This window comes from Anopheles stephensi, chromosome 2 (assembly GCF_013141755.1).
Source record: "Anopheles stephensi strain Indian chromosome 2, UCI_ANSTEP_V1.0, whole genome shotgun sequence".
Classification (NCBI taxonomy): domain Eukaryota; kingdom Metazoa; phylum Arthropoda; class Insecta; order Diptera; family Culicidae; genus Anopheles; species Anopheles stephensi.
In genome coordinates, this window is record NC_050202.1 from 82,814,431 (window position 1) to 82,837,970 (window position 23,540).

General features: G+C 45.2%; 1 protein-coding gene across 5 annotated transcripts in view; it reads right to left on the bottom strand.

Annotated features, from left to right (window-relative positions):
- LOC118505706 overlaps positions 1-23,540 on the bottom strand; it is a 39,264-nt gene that overhangs the window by 4,477 nt on the left and 11,247 nt on the right. For 2 of the 5 annotated variants that reach the window (XM_036041859.1, XM_036041861.1), the window contains 7 exons: positions 12,578-13,209; positions 10,172-10,213; positions 7,280-7,444; positions 6,646-6,766; positions 4,744-4,891; positions 4,044-4,429; positions 1,627-1,782 (listed from right to left, as the gene is read on the bottom strand). In XM_036041859.1, coding sequence (XP_035897752.1) covers positions 1,627-1,782; positions 4,044-4,429; positions 4,744-4,891; positions 6,646-6,766; positions 7,280-7,444; positions 10,172-10,213; positions 12,578-12,648 — 1,089 coding nt within the window. In that variant the 5' untranslated portion in view covers positions 12,649-13,209. Of the gene's footprint in view, positions 1-1,626; positions 1,783-4,043; positions 4,430-4,743; positions 4,892-6,645; positions 6,767-7,279; positions 7,445-10,171; positions 10,214-12,577; positions 13,210-13,999; positions 14,125-23,540 lie in introns of those variants that run through there. The other 3 variants (XM_036041862.1, XM_036041863.1, XM_036041864.1) reach the window with 3 other exon arrangements.

The following is a 23,540-nucleotide window of genomic DNA, read 5'->3' on the forward strand; positions in this document are numbered from 1 at the left end:
TATAAAAACATTAATCCTATCATTACGCGGAATAAAATCACGCTAGCCATCGGGCTTTTCGGGAATGATCCTGTTTGGTTGGCTTTGCCTGATGAGCCCTCCAACCACCGGCCGTTCCAGTGAACCGGTGGAATATGAATTCAATTTAATATCCACCCATTTAGTTTCGCGTTACATGTATTCAATTATGCAGCAACATCGCTTTACCGATTGCACTTCCACCGAACCGAAGAGCATCCGTGAAAGCTGATAAGGCGAGCGAGCGCATTTGTGTGTTGGTTTCGTTTTCAATTTTGCAAATCGTAATGCAATACAATGTTTCCTGGAAAGAGGGAATAAAAAAGCGGGGAGGAAATTTGAGTGGAAATTGGACAATGCGAGCGAGGCACCCGAGGGATACTCGCCCGTAACTCAATTAATACAATCAAGCATTGTTCAGCTAGTCAGTGGCATTGATAATAGGTGGGAGGGAGAGGGTTTTTTTGGGTGATAAAATATCCACCCATCGTAGCTGGCACCCGGAGAAACACTAGTATTGGGTAGCCATTGTTCAAATAATTTAAATAACTAGCACGACATGCATGCAAACGTTGGTTGCTTCGATTTTTCTCTCTCTTTCCACAACGAGAGAGAGAGATCCATTTTCCCTTACAACAAATAATCTCCAAGCCAAGTTCTATTCTAACGACCAATTCCACAGGATAAGCTTTTATGATCGTCCTGCCGGATGGACGATCCGAGATATTCGCTTGGAAATGGGAGAATAGGTTGTCATGTGAAAGTGTCCTTTCTCGTATCGTGTGCTACTAATAACCTTTTGCGGAGGCACTATGGGCCGGAAGGGGTCAAAAATAAAATTAAAAGTCACTTATTCTATTTAAAAATATTAACTCAAATTTAACTCAATGATGGATTTTGTCCAGTTGATGGATTTTGGACGCGTTCTTCTTCTGCGAGAACGGCTTCTATCAACGACCTGTTTTGTCTAATAATTTCCTTGTTTTACTGTTACAATTAAAATACCATTTACGAAACCATTCGTACCAATGGGGCGGTCCGATGGCCGAGGCGACAGCGGCGCCGGTCTTCACACGGCAGAGCCGGGGTTCAAATCCCATCCAGACCGCCTCCCCGTACTTAACCTCTCGAGGTTGTAGTGCCAAAGAAGAAGAAGTACGAAACCATTTGCATTAAAGCAACTAGGAGAGAATGGTTTGAATTTCCTCTTCAGTGTCTCAATTAGCAGAGCATTGCAGGGATTTTCTTTATTTTATTAATTTCCATTTTCGAGAAGTGAGAAGATTATTTGAAACTCAAAGCGACTTAAACCGATTGTCAGAACAGGCATCACTGACTCTGATTTTTTTTATTATTTATATATATTAATAATTTTCTTCTCGTTTGTCCTTGGCCACCGCATAGTGAGATGGGTTTTAAAAATAGCACTAGTAAGGCTCTGTACTATCCTCCATATCCTGCGTACGGCATATGCAAACGGTTTTGTGCGTGCGCTTGGAAAACATCGCAATGGAAACCATTGCAAAGGGTGAAGACTAACAAAAAAACCGGAATCCATCAAACATACGCACACGCACAATTTCGGATTTGAGTTCTCGGATTACTTACCCGAATTTTTCGCACAATTTTTCGGCTGTCGTTCTTGATGTCGAGCGTAACGGTTACGTTTTCACCGTGCACGTAGGCCGCTTTGTTCAGTGAAGCCTTCAGGTTGACGCGCCCATCTGCCCACAGGAACGGCTTATCGACGGACACTTGCGGACCCTGTGTAGTGAAGTGAAAAACGGTTTCTCAATGATTAATTTTGTTTCTGCGTGAAAGGTATACTAGTATAAAGTGCGAACCAAGAATTTCCAAATTTTGAGATTTCGATGCGGATTTGTATTATTTTGGTCTAATTGGCTCTTGGGATGATCCTTAAAATCTTCTTCCTCAAATCCTTAGTTATTTAATTGAAGTATGCAATCCTTACAGGCACAGAAAGGATTTGTTCAAATTAAAAAAAAACACCCCAGAACTTGTGTCCCGAACGAACAAAAGCTTTGAGCAAGCCCATTGTCAAAAGTCAGTTTTTGTCTTCCTTTTTCACTTGCCTCATTCTTGCCCCCCCTGTGTCCCCCGGGGATGAAGATTCTGGCTGCAATCAATTATTTACGTCTCGATTTACCGTACTCCACGGCGAATGAGCTTTGGCATCTGCAAGATGAAAAAGAGGCTCGTGTTCTTGTTCTCGTGTTCTAGTGGCTATCGAGCAGTAGTCGGACAGTTCTCTCTGCCCCGATACGCTCTGGTTTGTTTGTAAGTGTGTTTTTTCCTCCTTCGTTTCTTCATTTTCCTTCCGAGATGGTCTCCGGGATGGTGTTCATGGGTCAACCGGAATGATCCCTCATCATAAAGGCAAATAATGACCTTCATAATTGGATAGCTGGCAGGTTTACTCTAGTCTTTTTCTACGGTCTGGAAACAATTCTCGTTGTCACTGGACTGGAGTAGGCCTTTTGGGTTGTGTGGAATGACAGGCCAGCTTCTGCTTCTTATCCATCGTACTCGAAAAGGGAAAGTAAAAATAGCAGAGCACCTAACCTAACTAACAAACTAACCATTTCTATTGCCACTAAGATGGCAGCACGCACGCAAAACAGAACGACAGAGAGAGAGAGAGAGCGAACGAGCGAAAGTTGTAACAATGCGGTCGCTTCCCGTTGATGTGCACCCGGTGCGGCCATTACCGTGCAAGTATATGTACGGTGCGCTAAATTTGGTCCCACCGGGGGGACTGGTGAATAAATGATAGCGCAGCGCAATGGCAGCGGCCGGTACATTCCCGATGATGGGACCCGTTCACGGAATGTGCGAGAAATGTGCTTCCACAGATGGGTAGTTATTATTCACCGAAACTGACGCAAGTCGGCTGGCCAAAGTGCTTGTCATCAATTTATCTCTTTAGTTGGCGGTTGGTCCGGGCGCGACGAGTATTTTTGACCTGATGCTTCCGAGTCAGATGTCCCGTCACATCTCATTAGGCGATGTATGATAACTGCTTGTTTTTGTTGTTTTTTGTTGTTGCTCGTATCCCCATATGCTCGTAACGTTGGCCAATTGCCAAACTGTCCGAATTTTGTCTGCGTCATCCTTTTTACCAGTAGCAACCAGTTTGCGAAATATCGGCAAACCGCATGGAGGCGCCGGGTGATTTTTGGGAACGATGGAGGCGCCTGGTGTTTAACGAAAATTGCCTTAATTTTAAACACGATGCTGAGTGCGTCACGCTTTGTGTGTGTGTGTGTTTGTGTGGGGGGGTTTGTTTGGCTAACCAGCAATGTGGAAGAACTTTCACTCCACCGACTGAGGCTGAGGTCGGGATCGATATTCGAATCGGACATGTGTATGACGTGCCGTGAGCGATACATTTTCAAATTCGATGTCACATTCTAGTGTGTCGTGTGTGCAATATATATTTTTCTTAAAATGGACGTTTTCCTCCATTAGCTTATCTGTATTAATTTCCGAGGTACAATTTTCGGGGCCGAGGTTAAACGAGAAATTTAAACAGATGCTTCACACCTGATGTGTGCCGGCTTAATCAATTCCACCTAAGCAATCAATCAAACAACATTTCTTATGAAGCACAAAATTACGAACCAGTGTGCAAACCTTATTCCCTGCTTCTTAAGAATCGAACCGGAAATTTTCTAAACACACGAACAGTTCTCTCCGGATAGATTGGATAAATTAAGCGCAAAATCACACAGACACACACACACACACACGAAGCTTCTAAGAAGTGGCTTTACACCAACGACAAGCCTATTCCAGCGCTGGTTTTGCGAAAATTGATTGCAGTTTGTATTGGATTCAATTTATCCTTCGTTTCATTTTATTTCTCGCCGCTTTTGTTCTCCCCACGCGCACGCACCGACGACCGTGGAGCTTAACCGTAAAGGCTTCCGTAGGCTTTGGCAATAAATTACCCATCTACTCCTTCCTGCACACGTACACACAGCACACACATGCTCGCCACTCACCTTGTTCGTCTCCGTCAGCTCGATGATGGCATGATCGCCGTACGACTTGATGCCTCCGTTCGTGCTGTCCACGCTGCTGCTGTGCCGATGAAGCGAGGACAGTTTGAGCGATTTCGGCGACAGTCGTAACCGAAGCGCCCGGGGAATGGTGGTGGTGGTGGTGGTAGTGTTGGCATTACTGTCCGGTCCGCCCGGAATCGAGGCCTGCGGTGTTAGGGCCGGTGGGCTTTTTGGGCCGGTTTGCGGCTCGCCGAACGAGTTGTTGACGGTGGCCGTCTCGAGTGCGGCCGGCGCTTTGGTACTATCAAGGCAGATCTTATGGATTAATCTTATACCTAATCTCACAGTTGATCTCCGCTGTACACGTTCGTCGCCGGATGTTTCGGCTGGGGTCGTGCCGTAGCCATGCCATTGCCGGCCAATCATTGGTCCCCGGGCGCATTCGTCGGTGGTCGCAGTCATCGGGTAGGACGGAAAAGATAGATACACGCCGGCGAGCGTGGCGGGATGGAAAAAAAAACACAATCAACCTCACCGGAAGGGACATCGTAAATCAATTAGCCCCCGGGGCAAAAAAGGGTGTCACATTCCACCGTCACCACCGGAAGGTTCGAATGAGGCTTCACGGTTGCGCTGTCGCGGTGCGTCATCTTCACATGCCTCGGTCGCGGTTGCATACGCCGGAAGTCGTGGCACTTACCTGTGTAGACGCGAACGTCATAGCTGGTACCGATCGGTGCTCCGGTGTACCGTTTGGCCGGTAAAAGCTGCACGCTCGGTGGGGCGAGCGTTCCTATTTCCAGCGCGAAGGGAACCGCATTTTTGCCCAGCCGCTCGAGCAGCGCTTCCTGTTGGGGTTGTTGTTGTTTGTTGTTTTAGCGTTCGATCGTCGTACCGCCACGGCCGGATATCACCAGCATCGAGCCGGAAAAAGGGCGGAAAAATCAAAGAAAAAGTAATAGTTAGATGGCGGGTGATGTGATGGCGCTTGTGAAAGGATATTAAAGGCAATATTGAAGTAATATTTTACATCAGGGAACGTTCAATAGTGTCCAATGTAAGGTTCAGTCCCAAATATAGAGCTAGGAGCCTTTGCGATGTATTTCCTGGCCAAATGGACGCCTGGTGGCCTTCAATTTCCGTATCTTCATCCCATTAGTCGGAAGAATCATCCCAACCTGTGGTCAAGATCTTGGACAAGATTGAATATTTTGCCCTAAGTTTTTGAAGTCGGAAGCCTTAGACGACGCCTGCATGTCGGTCGTAACTGAAGACAATTACATGAAGCATCTTTCTCAAGAGAGTTCTTCTGGATAGACATAAGCTCACCACATTATGCCAAAGGATCTCTTGAAGCAAATGGACCTTTTCCTTTGGCAATTATATTTTAGCAGTCTTAAAATGTAGTCCTGTGAATGAGGGAACGATTCTGATGGAATTTGAGACCTTCATAGCACTGAGTTACTGAGATGGACCAATTTAAGTTACTCTGCTATCTGATGCCTTGAAGTAGTTGCATCTTCAAACTCAGAAGTCTGGAGGCCTTTGTATGGGGGAACGATTCGGATGGGATTTGATTCCTTAAAGACACGGAGTCACGGAGATGGACCAATTGGAGTTACTCTCTTGTCTGATGGATCTTCAAACTCAGGAGGCTAGATACGCAAGTCTTGTGTATGGAGGCATGGTCCGAATGGAATATGATAACGGCACCGAGCATCTGGGATGCATTAGTTGAAGTAAGCAGAGTCTTGGCCTGTCATTTCTGACTTTCTGTTAACATATGTTTACAAAAATGTTGCGGACAACTTCGAACGAAGCATCTACTGGAACGTTGGGCGACGTCCAAAACAAGTAAAAATATCTGTGCGAGGTATCTTAGTTTACTAAAATAAAGCCGAGCGACGAAGCTGTATTCTGTATTTTGTGTTCCTGGTAAAGAAGAAACTGAGTACGCTGCTATTGTTTTGCTGGGGCTGTTTTTTGTTTTTTTTTTTTTTGGGTACGCTGTCTAAGATTCGTGTCTCAGTTTCATGGAGTACGGGGTGAAATAAAAAACCCAAAGCTCGCTTGTACAAGCTACAGCATACAACCCTAACTCTGGCGTGGCGTTCGAGCGAGTCGGAATACGTTCGCTCGGGAACGAAATATTAATTTCGTGAAATGGTACCATGTTTGTGTTTGTGCTTTCGCTAGTAAACAACATGTTTGTGTTCCGCCATCATTGTGTACCGCCGGAGGGCAGCAGCAGTCTCCGGTGGAGTTTTAAGAAAACTTCCAACCCAACACTGCTATTAAAGCAGTAAAAGAGTTAGATTTTGAGAGGGCTTAAAAAGAAAAACGACACAAAACACATGTCCTGGTAAGGAAAATTTTGCGGAATGGGATAAATTGTGAGATTAGGCAAAATTTCTCCGAACAAAACTTCATCACTCGCAACACTGACAACTTCCAACACCGGCCGGACAGGATCTCACAAATGCGCTTATAATCTATCTGGAAAGCTTACTTCGGCCCGCCGCCTTACCTAACGGCCGGTTTACTTAATTATATCCACGTTACCGTTTTATTCGACCAACTTTTCCTCCCACCCGAAACTTACCTGAAGGGGCGTCAGCGAATCCGTTTCGGCACTTACGGGTCGGGGCCAAAATTGCTGCAGGGCAATAACGGCTTCATTGCAGAACTTTAGTCCCATCACTTCCTCATCCTCGCGCCCGTAGCTGTAGCCGGAAAGGAAGGACATCCACACCATCCAGCATGGAGGGGATACACGCAGGGATGGAGAGCGTAATTGCAGGACGTCGGTTCCAGATTTTGCCCACGACCGAGAGCGAGAAAGAGAAAGAGAAACAAACTCAATATAAAGCAGCAAGATCGGAGAGAAAATTAATTACCGCATAATGTTTTTTGCTAGCTCGTTTTTCGTTTGGGAAATGTGTTTTTTTTTCTTCTTTATCGCTACCAACTACGGTTGGTAGTCAGTTTTTCCCCTGGCGGAACTCGGTAACGAGGTTCAAGCTTTAGTTTTGCGTTGAGTTACTAGTATGAAAGCGAAGAAGGAAGGCTACGAGAGATCGACTGTCTTTCCCCCCCCCCGCCCGTGTTTTCCGGGCAAAACCCCCTTTTCCACCTGATTGAACGACCAACGCCGCCGGCGCTGGGTGATTAAAACACCATGACGCTTATGGTGAGCTACACGCAACAACGCATGTCCAACCGCCAGCCGTACTTACCGGAACGTTAGTGTAAGCTGTCCGTAGATTTTGGCCTCGTTGATGATTTTCGAATCGATGTAAAGCACGCCCTTGAGCGGTTCGATGACGCCCTTCCGTGCCACCAGCTCCCGACTCCCGAGGTACAGCGTGAGCAGCTGATTGGAGGAAGTTTTCTTGTACACGCTGGGCAGGGTTGAAAGAATGTCGGTCGGAATCAATTTTAATGAAGCTATCGATCATGGTGTGTGGAAAAGAAAGCAACAACAACAAGCAATTTGGGGGCAATGGGGGAAAATGTGTGTTTTTGTTTTTCTTTGTGGGTGCAAATGAGTCGACCGGGGTGGGACAATCGGCTACATTACGTTGAATCTAGGTAACTGGAGATTCAGCAGCGTTTGTGTGTACATAATTTAGAGATCGCTTTACTCTTCGCACAAGGAGGTAGGCAGGCGTTTTGTGGGCTTGAATCCTGGTCACGGCACCAGCAAACTTTTGACTGACTCGGTAAGAAGAATTTCTTTTTTAAATTTTCTTTTTCTGCCTTCCATGAGCTTCTTTCTGTCGTAATGAGGACACACAAGAGTCTCTTCATTAGGTATTTGGTGGGAAATGCAGTGCACATTTCTATCAATTACTCGGCGAAACTTTTAAATTTAAATACATTTTCTCAAGATTCACCAGATTTTTTTTTTTTATTCTAACTCTAGCTTGAAGCTGCCCTCTGCGCCTCGTTCAAGGTGTATCCAACGCCTCCTTTGGCATTAATTGCAGAATAAAATTCTATTCTACATTCTATCACTTTAAGCCATTATGCTATTTAGCGAAAAACGCTGCTTTCCTCACGCAACGTTTCCTTCCAACTCGTTTGCCTTTTATTCTTGCGTGAGTTAAACAAATTTACCGTAGGGGTAACATAAATCAGCTTAGCTTATTATTCACCTTTGGAAGCTTTTTTGTAGGCAGGAAATTTTTACCAAGCAATAGCGAACAGCAAACCGGAAGCGGTTGCTTAAGAACGTTAATTACTCGCTGCTTTCAGACGTCGGAGCAGGAAACCATCAAAAGTTTCAATTAATGCTCGGCAAACCGTCGAGTCGATTCGCAAAAGGAAATTGTAAGAGCAACCCAAATCATAGCAATCGCTGCCCCTTTATTTGATGGGTTTAATAGAAAACGAAGAAGAGAGAGAGAGAGAGGGAGAGAGAGAGAAAAAACCCAATCCATCTAATGCATTGGATATTGTAGTCGAATACGTATCGCTTTCACTCTTTGCGTCGATGCCCCTTTTTGCGGGAAAAACGGTGTAATCCGTTTTAAAAGCCAAACAACCAAAATCCCACAATCTAAAGAAGCCTGAAGGATTTTTACGTTCGTTGCCTTCCTTCAATTTCAATGTGTGTTAGCGTGCTTGCGCTCACGCTTGTACCTTTGATTCGGATAGGGGTGCCGACCATAAATCCTAACGTGAAGTCATCTAACACAGCTTTCACACGGCTGTAAATTGTAATCGAACGGAGAGCAAAACAAAACGAACCGAAACTAAACTAAAACAGCTGGAAACGTAATTCAACATCGTGATTCGTGCGCCGTGACGTGTTGGCTTTGAAGAACGGGAAGCACGGTACTGCTGCACACAACGGCAGCTATCAAAACTACCGCATTACACGCCACTTATCCGAATGAAAGTGGAGCAGAAAAGAAAAGACAAGAAAAAAACGGTTAAGTTAAGCATCGAAGCGTGCGGAACGGTGTTGCATTCCTTTTTGTTGCATCCGTTTCGGGTACGGTTGGGTTCATGCGAACCAGTAGAATCTGCACACGGAAGCACACATTGTGTTTTTTGTTCAATCCGTCCAAAGCACAATGAGGTAAGGGCGGTCAAAAGTTAAATTAAAAATCTTTCTTTAACCTACCTTATCGCAAAAAAAAATCTGAATATAATTACATTTATAAGTCAAGTTTTATGTTGGAAATGTAATGCTGCAAAATGGCTCTGTCAAGCGCCTGTTACCTTTTTTTCGGAATAAAAATGTATGGCTGGTGGAGACGCCCAGTACTCCATTCAATCTAACAACAAACTCCATTTACTTTGCTCTAAGGGACATAAAATAACGCAAAGAGCAGAGCAGACATAAGATAGAATGTAATAGAAAAATCTACATTAAATGAAGTTATTTTCAAACAATTATCAATAAACATTAATAGTTCACACTTGCGCCCTTTACATGTCAACTTATAAATCACATTTATTGCTCCTAACTATTTTAGAGGCTTTTTTGACCACGACTTCTTCTCGAACTAGCCCCATAGTGTGCAAAGGCGGAAGCTACTTGATCGAATGGAGTGACCCAAAAGGCTTGGCTCTAGTTCATTGAGCCAGCCGTAGCGTCTTTCTCTCGCTTGGTGCCTAAATTCCATTCCCCCTTCTAACCACACGACTCCGGTTGCATTCGTTCGGTTGCATGCAACCAGGGTTGTTTTTCGAGGGTGGAAATGTGGTTAGCCCGATTGTACCACGATTAAGTCATGCAGCCTTCTGCACCATTTTATTGTGTTTTTGCATGTCGGTGTTGGTGCTTCATGCAGAAGAATTTCTCCCCAGAATGCACCACCATTATTTGTGGTGTTGCATTTATGTAGAGGAAATTCAATCCTGATTCTCTCCCCCTCTCTCTTCCACATTCTCCTCCGTGTGTTTTGTCTAAAACAGCCACCTTCCACACAGGACATCAGGGACATTTTAAGCTGGATTACAATTTATTTACTGTCAGATTGGTTTACCCTGGAGGGATGAGCGTGTTTTTGGTGTGTTTATTAGTTTGTGCTTTAGTAAACCTCCGCGGTGGGAACGGGTTGGAAAAGGAACGGTGGATATCAGGTGTTATCAGCCTCAGGAGGACCATTACTTACCGCTGGGAACCGACTGGATCCGCATCCGAATCCTGTAGCTTTCTGTGGATGGAACACAATATTTGCCAAATGTGAACATCATATTACAGACAGCATACCATAGACAGGATCGGTTGTATTTATGGATGAATATTATGCTTTAAGAGTAATTAATACGATGTCCGCATCAAACTTTGCCATCGTCTAGGATATCTCGTTAGTGCCGAACCAGGAATGGTGAAGATTTTTGCCCCTTTTCTCTACGCTGTTTGATATTTGAGCTTGAGATGAAACAGACGCTCCTAGCAAGCGGCTCAAACTCAATCGAAACACGAAACAATTTGTAATCTAATTCATCAAGACAAACGTTGGCGGGGGGGGGGGGGGTATCCTTGGCACAGCGTGAGAATTAGGTTAAACTTCTCAAGCCCACCACCAACGCCAACGGAAGCGCTTTCAATTCGAACAGAATAAGCAGCTTCCGCTAGCTTTGTGTAACGGTGAAGGATATCATCCTCGAAAAAAAGGGTCTGGATTTGCCTCACAGCAAGGACAGAAGAGGAGGGCAAGATGTTACCAAGGAGCAGCTGTTTTCCCGGCGAAACAAACCACCTCGAAACGAACCTTTTGAAGATTTACTTCTAACCCGGGTGCCCTTTTACTGGGTATCCCTTTTCAGGATGCTGCTGTCGAACGATTGCAGACGTCGTTGGGAGCCTCAGACACGAACGTCACGAAGGACGAAGGATTAGACACACGAACAGCGTCTCGGTTGCTAACGATTGGCAGCAAAGGCACGAAAGGCAAGCAGCTGGTGGTGGCATTCACAAGAATTATGTCCAATGAGAATATGGGTAAATGCCACCCCGCTCGACGGTCCTTGCTTGTGTTGGGGAATTAAATTTACATGCACCGTTTGTTGTTTGTGCGTCCCCTGGCAGTGGAAGGTGAAGATATATCACGCCCGCTATGTTCGAAGCAAAACGTCGCCAATGAATGATCACTTGACATCGCAATCGAAGGAAATATTTTGCTGTCCGCTTTTATTGCAATCCCTCCTTTCCATCGGGTGCAATTTACTGCCGAGAAGTGGCATCCAGCTCTAAATCAGAGAAGAGGGTTTGTGTGTCCTTAATTCCTACCGAGCTGCCGTCGTGAGCAAGGGTCGACGGCGCAGGGGGAAATGGATAAATTATTGATTGTTTTCCAACAGTTTTCTAACGCAGTGTCAGCAGGAAGAAGGATAAAGGAGCGACCGTGCTTGGGTCGTACTTGGGTGCTAAGGTGCTAAGAGGTGCTCGCCTTACTCGGTGTGGTTCAGCCGTTGTGGGATTATACGTGAAACAGTAGCATTATTGGCAGATGGAATGAAGCTTTATAAATGATGCAATCTAATCGCTGCCCACTGCTGGCCGCCCGGCTGTCAATTAGACTGTAAATTAAATACGGCACAAACCGTACACTGCATCCATTTTCTATAGAGGCACTAACGTTTATTGAGTATAATTTAAACTATGGCATTGGTTGAATTTTTGATAAAATGTTGTTTAAAAGAACATTTTTAAAAGTACCAAGCTTAGTTCGAGAAGCTATATGTCCTCTCAATAAAATACTTGCGAGCACGCCTAAATGGCTGCAATTCGTTTTACGTCTAGTTTGCATTGTGCTTCTTTCTGACCTGAGATGAAGTATTCAATCTATTTACTATAAACCTTATTAATTTTACTGATAGATTAATTGAGCTGTGTTGAACCACGAGTAGAAATGGGGACAGCAATCGCTAGCATTCCGACCACACTTCGCTAGCTCACTTTTCCTTACTATTTTTATCCACGTAGGCGGTGTCATCAAAGCATGCGATCGGCACTTAAAGACCAACGCTTCAACGCTTCCGAAGCGTTTCGCCCAAACAACGATAGTTTAAACAATTTTTCGCTCACAAAAACCCCCAGATTATGACGTGTGAAAATGAAGCGAAAAATTCGTTCACAGAAACGTGTTTTTAGTATTATATTGATCGCAGCTACTTTTCGTTCAGTAACTATATTACTTGAAAAAATGTACTCGTATTTAACAATGTCGAAAAAAAGAATTTTTATCTACATTGTTCGTCCACTCTGCACAAATCAGCTTACTCAATTAAGTGACTCTATAAACCCTGGAAGCAGTGTAACGGTGTCGTGAAAGCAGCACTGCAGGAAGTGCTCTGCTTAATTGAACCAAATTCGCTAAATAGCGACAGTGGTGCCCAGCGCACGGTCTGGCATCTCACGCTAATGTGGGTCAATTTTTATAGACCCGTATCCCCGTTGAAACGTATCCCGGACGTACGTACGGGCTTGGGTAGCATAATTCGTGCAAGCTGGGCACTGGAACGCGTTACGCTAACGATGCATCGCAACAGTAACGGTGCTGTGTGCGCCTTACCTGTCTTCCGTCGACGATGGTGACGGTGCTTTGCATATCTCCTGATCTTGGTCGTCCCGTTCCTTCAACATCGTTTCAGCGCTTGTTAGAGCGGGGTTTTCTGCAGCAGCGAACGATGCAGCCAGGTGTGTATCGTCTTTTTTTTCTCGAAGGAGAGCAAAAAAGAAAACAACGATGATGCAAACGATGCCTTCTTAGCTGTCGGCCTGCTGCCCCGTGAGGGAACGTCCGTGTGGTTTGATATGATATTAACTAAGGCTTTTACGGCGCTGATGCTGTTGCTGATTCAGGTGCTGATACCGGAGCGATAAAACGCTGACAGACATTTGCTGCAAACGATGGTTCGGGCGGGCGGTGGTGCACGCAGGTTGCAGCATTTTGTGCCGATCGTCCGTGGCCGTGCGCTTTGTGTGTGTGTGTGTGTGGGGTGTCGGTGCAACAGGGCGCTGGAGCGTCTTTCGCCAGCTAGCGGTCGTGGATGCTATCGACTTCCATCATACTGACGACGGTCGCAGTAAAAGATGCCTGCATTTGGGAACGTCTGGGAAGCTATCGGTGGTATCGATTTTCTTCCGCTTGTCTACTACGGTCTGGGTTGCTCGGTTGACTGATGGTTGAAACGATCGATGAAGCTGTAAAGATAAAAGGACAGAGTGTGACGGTTTGCATAAGAATGGATGAAAGATGACACTTTGTTGCTTGCGACTGTAGCGAAGAATGCCGACACTGTTTCCTTTGTCGCCTACCTGCTAAGCACTATGATCGATGCTCTCCCAGCATAACACAATTAACGTCCTGCTCGTTTCCATTTATTCTAATTGAAAGTGGTGTGGACAACCGGCAAACCGGCTAATTTGCTCTCCAATTTGTCGCAAATGGTTGTTCGCTGAAAGCAATGCTTCATTCCATTCACCATTTCGATTTCAACAAAAGCGACGTGCTAAGTGATAACAATAATGCGCTGTTAGAGCATGAGCCGGGTTGGGTTGGGACCAGACGAATAATAAAAATGCACTAGTGCGCCCGAGACGCGGCCTTCGGTTAAAGCAGGGCAGAGTGAGCTGGACCGCTTTTTAGCTGGAATTAATCTCACAGCCACACCAGAGCCAGACCAACTTCCCGGACTGGAAGTTCGGACCAGATTCCAAGAAAACGTTGGGCGATTGTTAGACACGGGCAAACAATACACGTTACAGCGCCAGGTTTTAATCCTGGCACGGTGGTGCCTGTTATTGTGTGGGAAATTCATTCCAAAGCAGATGATGAGTTGGTCCTAACGCTAGCTGGTCTTCGAGGAGGGAGAATGTGAAACAAATGTACCCGTGTGCACAACATACAGCTGGATAACCACAATAGGCTTACCCATTTTGGGGCCCTCTTCAGGTTGGGTTGAATTAAGGGTGCAACAGGGCAAACACTTACCATGTTGTACCGATGGTTCACCGAGCGTAGTTGGGAGCAATGGTGTTTGCCCTCGAAACACAATTAGAATGGATTCTGTTGGGTGCTGGATTCGTGGTGGTTATTTCAGTAGCAAGGGGTAGTCTGATGGACGTGAGATTCAATACTGAGAAACTAATTACTTAATTTTTTATTTAGAAAAGATAAAGGGCTAGTCTTTAAGGGGAGGTTTTGTGTGTTATACTGCCTCTTCTATAAGGCGTTTTAATGCGAGTTTAGTAAGTGTTAAATTCAATCGATTCTCAATTGAAATCGAGGCTCGAATTCGATTACCAGTCTTGGCAATTGCAACTTTGGCTAGGTGGAACATCCTGGGCAAATTCCTAAGATCCTTAACAGTTATGGCTTGCACTTCGCTTTTTTTAGTTCAAACCCCTAACCCCGTTAGGTAATTCGAAAGGATTAGTTTATTGTTCCAAGTTGAAACAGTTAAGGCAGAGCTGTTTATGCTGTCATTAAAAGCAAAGACTGTGTCGAGAATTGCGACCAAGAGGCTCAGGAATTGGAGAAAAGCTGTCATCATTAGCTTCTTCAGGCCGTATCTTTGTCTGCTTGTAGTCCAAAGCACCCTAATAAAGTAGAGCCATCGTACAACATTCTGTACAACATCAGCTGCTTTATGTGTTCCTATACAACCATCTGAATTCTTTCGAAAAGCCCCACAAAGCCTTTATTTTTCAAAGATAAATTTGCTACCATCAAAGCTTTACAAACTTTCGCGTACCCCGAATACGAAATTAAATTATTCAAACTATTTCAACTCGTATGATTTGCTGACGTGACATTAACAGCTGGCGACTACCGACCCATCCTTTCGATGACAGCTTCGACAGCGCAACTACCAGCTTATCAGAAAAACCTACGCCTATCCGCCTCGCCCGTGCGTGTCGCGAAACTTTTAATTGACCCAAAGCATCGAACTCTGCACAACACACTCGCACGCAGCCCAAAACCGCGGCTTAGAAGTTGGTCGTGTTGCTCGGAAGAACCGTTGTGCCCGAACCGAACCGGTGCCGTACCGTACGGTGGCCTTCGAAGATTGTCGTCCGCTGTTTGCGGTTCATAGTAGCACCTGCCTGCTAGTGGCATATTCGGGAGCGGGCAAAGTTTGCCTGCGTCTCGACCGATCTACGCTGCCTGGCGTCGGTTGGTCACGCTCTCGCCGGGGAAAAAGCTATTCCCCATCGCAACCGGATCGCCACCGAAAGCCACACCACAACCATCGCTGACAGGGCGACCAGATGGCGAGTGTGTTATCAAACGTGCGTTGGTCGAAGTCGATTGCGTCGATTACATTAACGCCAGCGTTGACACAATTGGAGCCGGAGTGGTCGTTGTGCCAGTGCATAAAAGTTGTGTCGTCTGCTGCTCGAGCGGGAAAGCGATAAACGGTACGCAGCGCGAGCGTTTCCGATGAGTGCGGAAATGTTTGGGGAGGTTCTTTTTGGGTAAACAAAGCAGGTCGTCAATATGTTGCTTCGTTCGGCCGTCGATTGAATTGGTACAATGGTGCAATGTACTCGAAAATTGACGCTAAACAGCGGTTCACGTTTGAACCAGCGGGGTCGTACGATTTGCTCGTTTTGCCAAAATGTGTATGTGCTCAACGTGCTTAGTTGTGTGCTCCGTTGTGGTGGGTTTAGACAGCTCGAAAGGGGAATTAATTTAATCTCTGACGAGCAACTCAATACATCAACTCGTTCACTCGGATGCACTCGAAATGTGGCGAGCTGTCATTATAAGATGAGTTCCAACCTTGTTTCTTTTCGCTTGAATGACTGCGGAGATGGAAATAGAAGACTGTGCAGGACTGTGCCGTCGATTTCCGTCGGCCAAGAATAGTTTTGTAAGCGCTTGAATTTTCGCTGGCATCAGTTGCGGCATGCCATATCACGATCAACCCAACTTTTGCTTCCTGCTTTTGTGTGTGCATTGAACAATGAGGGAATGATTCTGATTTTTTTTGCCGCACAAAGGCAGACATTGTATAGTGAAAGGGGTGCTTTACCTTTGTGGAAGTTTGATTCAAAGTTGAATAGCCACAAAAAGGCCTTTAACGTTTTGAGCACGCTTTTGAGAGAGAAAAGTATCACAGCTCAACTTCAACTGAAAGAGTTTGACAAATGTTGTCACATGCACGCGTCTCCTATTCAGTTGCTTACTTTTACCCTCACACACACACAGACGTTCACACCGGCACGTTCAGTTGATTGCCCTTCTGGTCGATCCTCGATCACCCTGTTCCGCGCTTATCAGACCCGACACACACGAGCCGAGTCGAAAAGGGCCATCGCGACCGAAAAACGACCAACCAACCAACCCAAGGCGCATGAGACACCCGGGAAGTAATAAACGGTTATCGCAGAAATGTGATTACTTTCGCGCACAAATTGACTGGATCGTGGCTCAAGTGGCTCTTGAAACGTGAATGTGTATCGTCGTGCGTTTCTCCACATGAGACGGCTCGCAAAATCAATGCAAAGACGACACTACGGGCGAAAGAAAACATAAAACAATGCGGCAGTACTGGCACAGTTGGCGGCTACTTGAGCACAATTTGAACCCGGCGGTGGCCATCGCGGGCACGGTAATGCGTTACGGACAGGCACAAACAAATACATATGTTCTTTTGAGCTCCACCTGTGTTTGAGTAAATATTGGCCGATTGGATGTAAACAATCCAGCTCTAGGTCGGGTCGTAAAAGAGTCGTCGAGGCTGAGGAGGAGTACGGTGGGCAGTGTTTCTCTACTCAATAAACCGAGCTCGCTTGGATGGTGACTGTGAGGTTGTAATTTTAACGAGAAAAAAGCAGCAATACTCATTCATTGCGCCAAAATTACGCCCCACCGATGATGGATGTTTCCTTCCGAGTGAGAATGAGATTGAAAGGAAAATATGATGCTTTTTTTTTGCACTCGCCCGTGCTCGTTCTGGTCGGATGATGAGTTTGATTCGTTCCGCCACACGCATCCGTGGCGTATCGGTACGGACGGTGGTGATTGATTTCGCACCCTAAAGGTAGAAAGAGAACAAGTCAAGGATGAGATTTCCATCGAAAATCAATTTGAAACACGGAGAGTTCGGGGTGCAATGAGACTTCCGGGAGACGTTAAAATTGGTAGGCAGGTACGAGGAAGTAATGGGCTTAGATGAATCGAAATGAATTTGAATGAATTGGTTCACTTACAGTAGCTTGTATGTACAATCTTCTTTTTGTTTGGCTCTACTTCATTGAGACCAGATCCTAACTGAGGCCTGCAATTTCTGGCTTCTTTGACATCAGTCAGTTCTGCGTATGAAGAAACGGCCATGAAGAGATTCTATTCAGACTTGCATCTACAATACATATTAAAATTTGGTCGATGCGTGAATGAGTTATGAAGACCGGCGTCGTTGTCACCTCTACCATCGCACCGCGGAACTACATCCTCGAAAGGTCTCGTGCTGCCAATTATGGCTTTCCTTGACTTTATTTTATCTGTAGCTGGATAAATCAGTCTTACGTACGGGGAGACGGTCTAGCTGGGATTTGATCTGTGGTTCTGCCATATGAAGATTGCAGAACCTCCTGACTCGAGCCGGGAGTGGCTCTGTGATAGAGACGACAATGGCGCAGGTCTTCGCACGGCAAGACCAGGTTTCAAATCCCATTCTGACCGAACCAACGTGGTATCATTAAATTTGGTAAGCCAGAAATGGCAGGCATGATCATGATCTAAGAGAGGCCGTTAAGCCAAAAAGAAGAAGAAGAAGACTCTGACTAATTTTTCTGTGAATTTGAAATAATATTACCATCAATAAAAGAGGTTATAAATGCCTCAGCATTAAAAAATGCTGACCAAAACAACCCGACAGGCTGTCATATTGAATTACAATGAAATAGAACCCAACACAAAGCTTAATTGGTTTAAGTGAATTATAATTGCGTAAAGCTTACAGATAAAACAGAGAGTGTTTCAACAGAACAGTGTGAAAAGTTAGGAAATGTTTCAAACTACCCAGCGTACATCCACCCCACACACTCACACCCACAAATTTATCAAACAAAGCACGTCCTAATTGCGGTCAGTTCCACACACACACAGATAAGCCAGCGAAATCATTCAACAATTTAGTACCACCACCGTGCTGTTGACCCAGTCCCCCTTGTGTCCTGGCCCAGCTGTGGTTTGGATTAAATTTCCAATTACATACCAGCGTACAGGGCCAGGAATCCACCGGTGAATTAGCTGATCCCGTAGCGCAATGTGCGCAATTAGAAAGGTGCATATGGAAATTAAATTCCTTCGCTCATCTGTCTCACTCGCCGTGTCCACCATCCTGCAAAAAGGAAGCTGGTGTGTGTGTGTGTGGTTCGTAAATCGTTGCGAGCTACCTAAAGCTGTGCACGAAGTAGTGTCACGAATGAATGAATGTGTCATCCACCGTTTGTGGAAGTGTTTTTCTTGATAATTGTACCAGAAAATGTCGATTCTGGCGGAGTGAAATCCGGGCAGTGACGTCAAACGGCCCACCGTAACGCCGCAGCGGGTAGGTTGTCAGAGAAAGTGATCCACTGTTTTTTTTTCTGTGGTTCGTTCCTTTCTACGCTTTTTTCTTCCTTTCGTCCTCCTCCTCCTGTTGCTGCTGCTGCCGTTGAAGAATGCAGCGAACCGTGGGTGGCCCTGGCTCTTCGTGGGTAACCCCGGTGGAATTAATTCCCGCGCGTTAGAGTACGTGCAGGGCCCACTATTTGCACTTGCCGTCGCAACCGACACCGGTGACACAGCACGCAGAAGAGCTCTTGCCGAAGCACGGCCTTGCCTCGTATCGCTCGCTCGTTGAAAGCGTGGAGGAGGCCCGTTTGCATAATTACACTATAATGATGGTACCTCCTGTGTGTGTGTGTGTGTGTGTGTGCTTATTTCGCTACATTCCGGTACGATGGTGGAAGTGCGATTTTGCCCACCTGAGTCACAAGGTCGTGCAAAACGGCTGCACCGAAAGCATAACTGGGCAAACTTTTCATCAGTTTGTTCCAATTAACGTAAAATCGCCAGCATGCAATGGATAATTAATCCCAGTTTTATCGAAATGAGTCATTTCTGGATGAGTGCTTGCATGAAACGCCCAGTGCGACTCACGTAAGCTAAGCAGCTTCAGATTTAGCGTTAGTGTATATTCGGATGGAGGCGCTTGGTAGTTCAGCGTGAATCCAATGGAGGCGCCTGGTGGCTTCACAAATATTCTAGAAGCCATTAAGCAACTTTTCCAGGATTGCCGCGGTAGAGTGAAGTGAAACGGAATAATTAGTGGGCACAGCTTCGTTTGAATGCCTGAAGCACAAAAACTGGTCCCCCTTTTCGTCGAAGCCCAACTCGATGGGCTGTTTACCTTAAATGTTTAGATTATTATTATTTTTAATAATAGAAAGGACGAATAGGAATGCGGGAAATGGCGCAATATTTCTTTCGGGGCCGAAAATATTTCTTCCACCTTTTCATTCCAACCGGCAGTGATTGACAGTCAGAGCGTCGAAATTTCGACGCTGCTTTGCCGGGCAAAAGACACTTCCAGGAAGGCACACGAATCGAGTCCCGAAGGGCTGCCGGCAGTTTTTATTTGAAGCGTGCAAAATGCGTTCAATAATATTTTTATCACCTCAGTGTTTTAATGGATTTTGGGGGCTGCTGTTCGCTGAGCAGATTGGTGCAGATGAACGGTCCGATCCGTTTGCTTTGGTGCGTTGAACGCGAGAGGGAAAGCGATTAAAGAATGTTACAAAGTGTGCGTGGGAAATGCTTTTCTTTAAACATTCATTCAGGATGATAAAAGTGTTGAGTAGAAGTTTTCATTGCTTCAGACAATGCAGTTGTTGGGGTACTTTTTTACAGCATACACCCTTTAAAAGAATTTCCAAAAGAAGTTATATTCTAGAGACAAGAACGTTTCTCATTCTCTGTTTGTGTGTCTCTGAATGCTGCTGAAAAGAACAACAATTCCAAGCAGTTCGTTTTTAATCCTTCTACCTTTCTGCTTTACCATCCTGGGATTGACCACGAGCAAACTTGGCTCACTCTCATTCCACCAATCATCTTCCGTCGTCGAGCACTCCGTAAAGAACCATTGTGGTAAAAGCCAAGACGTTAGGAAAAAGGATTCATTCGTGTACTGCGTGTTGCTGCTGCTTCTGTTTCGAAGCTACTTTCGCTACCTTACTCTTGCACCAAATTGTGTTTTCCATCCTCCTCCCCACCTGCACAGATAACGGCAAACGAGCGCTTTTCTTTGTGGACGATCTTTCATGCGCAAGAAATTAGCTACAAGATAAAACAGATATGCAACCATCCGCGTCAAAAACGAAGCCAAACGTGCCACTGGCTCTTGTGCGGAGAGTTTCGCGGGGCAAAACCCCAGTTGCGCTTGCGAGATTAACGAAGCGAGTGCAGCATGAAAGCGCGAACTCACTTTTGATGTGATTCCAACTGCAGGGGAGATTGTAAAAAACAAAAAAAAAAAAGGAAATTAATTAGTTTCCTTTCGGTGGATTGTGTGCAAAGCGCAAAGAAACGATTAAATTCATTTATTAAATTTACTGTTGCGAAAGCACAGAAGAGCATTCCGACGTGCGTAGAGATGTGAACCAATTGTTTGTGGATAATATTATTCAACATGAACTCAATTACGCGGCGCTTGTGTGTTTGTGGACTTTGTCTATTATTTTAATTTACTTCATGATTGCAAAACATGCACCTCCTCCTTTCGCAACCTTTCGCTCCGTTGTTTATATCCTTAGAAATGGGTCAATTTGACGCAATTTTCCTCCTGGTGGTGCGACGGTCCAGAGAGAGAGAGAGAGAGAGAGTGAAAAAAAGATGATGCGGGAGAAAATTATTCAAAAATAACATTCCATCCATTATTGTAGCGAAATGAAGCTATAGCTCATCCTACCGCCAGAAGGGCTACGCTTTTACCTCTTTTCGCTTCGGCCCTAGACAACAACCCAGTTTCCATCGGCAAACCAAACACCCACACACCAAAAAACCCCTTCAATGCCCTTCATAAACATCCCCCCCCAACCCCTCCCCTGTCCTTTGGTTGGCATCACGTGCCGTGCACCGTTTCGAGGCACGTCGCATTCCAATTTGGCGGTTTAAAAATAAACACCACCGGGACATCATGAAATCAACCGGGCGCCTCCATCAAAACCCGTGCCGCACCGTAGAACATAAACAACCTGGCGGAGATACGCTCCAAACGGGAGGGTTTCACATTTTAATATAAACGATGTGTAGCGGTGAAAAATTACTGCCACACTCGTTTCGTGTCTGTGTGTAGTTGGAAGGAAGACGCTTCTTTAGCAAAGGAAAAACATCATCATCATCGTCATGATCGTCGCTTCAGTGTGCCGGGGGGAAGGGTGGTTTGTGCCAGCAGCAGGATGCTTAATCCGAACGGTTCCGCTAAGCAACGGTTGGTATGGAATTATGCCATAATTTTAAATGACCGTAATCGATACACGCTCCCTTGAAGCGATGTCGGATAAAACGTTGATTCACTGCACCGCTGCTCGTTTCGCCGTCTCAAGTTCGAGAAGATGAAAGGAGAGAGAGAGCGAAAACATTGTCAAGTGTAACGAATTTCTCATGTTTCTCGTGCATTTTCCGAAAAAGGTAAACAACAGTACGACACGCCGTACGGTAGCGGAGAAACAATGAGCTGAAAATTTGATTTATTTTCAATTTTTTCCTCCTGCAATTTGCCGTGCTGAGTATAAAGCGATTTTCCTTGTATTCGGCATTTTTGGCATGCCGGGTACGGTAAACAAAGCCAGTCAGGGGGAAGGGGGGAAAAACGGCGCGAAACTCATCATAAGAAAATATTGAGCATTTATTGTTATCTACTGGGGTTTCGATAAGTGCCGGCGAACGTTTGCCTTCCAGATGGTTCAATTATTTTTTCCCACTACCTCTGAATTGCATTCCCATCTTTATATCCTATTATTGGATTTACGAGAAAACAATATTGAACCTAGAGCGGAATCGAATCCTCCCTCGAGAGTGTATTAAATGCATACAAATTTTCCATCCCGAAAATGGTAGATCAGCCATCAACATCCAAAACGGGCCGGGTGTAAATACATGTAATCGTAGATAACCGATTTTCTGCGTCGCTCCCGGCACGAGACGTCCGCTTTATTAGCAGCCATAAAGAAGGCAAAACTGTTGTTTGTTTTAATATGGGTGCCCGGTTTTATGGGGTAGGGACTGCGCTACTCCGAACCAAAGTGCGTGAAGGAAACAAATCCCAGCGCCATTTTTCCACCGGATATGGTAAACGGCTTTATTCCCAAAAACAAATTCCCATCGTAAAACTACTTCCCGGGCCATAAAAACGCTCCAACCCGGGAGGAGTTGGGAGTCGGAATGTGAGGCGGATTGCACTTCACTTTGTATTATGCAACAACGAAAGCATTGTATCGGCATTTGTGTACGGTCAACAAGTGACTGGGAGTGTTTGTGCAAATGGACGATTTTATTACCCATTGACGGACACGATCCATCATCCAGCGAGCCACAGCACACTTTCTTTTGGGCGGGGGTTTTTATCGTCCGATAAGTGTGTGTCCTTCGTGGATGTTTCATTTCCGAATGAGGTTAGTGTCCGGCGTTTCTGATCGAGGTTCGCCGGAAGTTTCATAAGCACTTGAAGATTACAGTGTGTGTGTGTGATTTTTTTGAAGCTCACGTGCCTTTCATCGGTAAAAAGCTCTTGAAGAACTCAGACATCTCAGATATTTTGGATAAGCGAGGCCTAGTCTAGATGATTCACTTCACAAAGTCTGATTGCGAATACAACTAGAGTCATCAGAGGACCTAACATGGTATTTTTATATGTAAAGGTACGTAAATGTTTGGAGAGATCTTGAAGGACATGACTTCAACATTTGAATAATGGCAAACGACTTTAAGGGAACTAAAATTCGACCAGCAATTAGCTATCGCCAAGGTTTAATGCACTTAAAAGGGTAAAAGACTCGAGAAAGCCCCCCCCTAGAATCTTTTTTGTGCACCACTGTGGTCTGTCATTTTTATGGCACAGTGGGATTTTTGTATGGTCATAACTCGTTTTATATAAACATTGTGCATTGTTCCTTAATACTGTTGCTGGACAGCGAGTAGAGCATGATAATATACACTGTAAAAAGTTATTTAAAATGTTATAGTTCTTATTTTTCCTCTGTTTCTGAATATCTATGCCCGTTAACAAGTATCCATCGAACCAATGTTCCGTTACAGTCCGGGAACACTGTGTATGTTGTAAGCCTGATTGGTCACTCCTAGCGTGACCAAACATTATTCCGTAGCTTTTGTAAGCCGATATAAATGGTCAGGATAGAGGGAGGGGGATTTAATCGAATAATAAGCAATATTTCTTTCGACTTTATTCAACCATTTTTGACCACACTGCAAGCACACTGTGAAGCATTCGCAATGTGTACTGCGGTTTGCATACATTCAG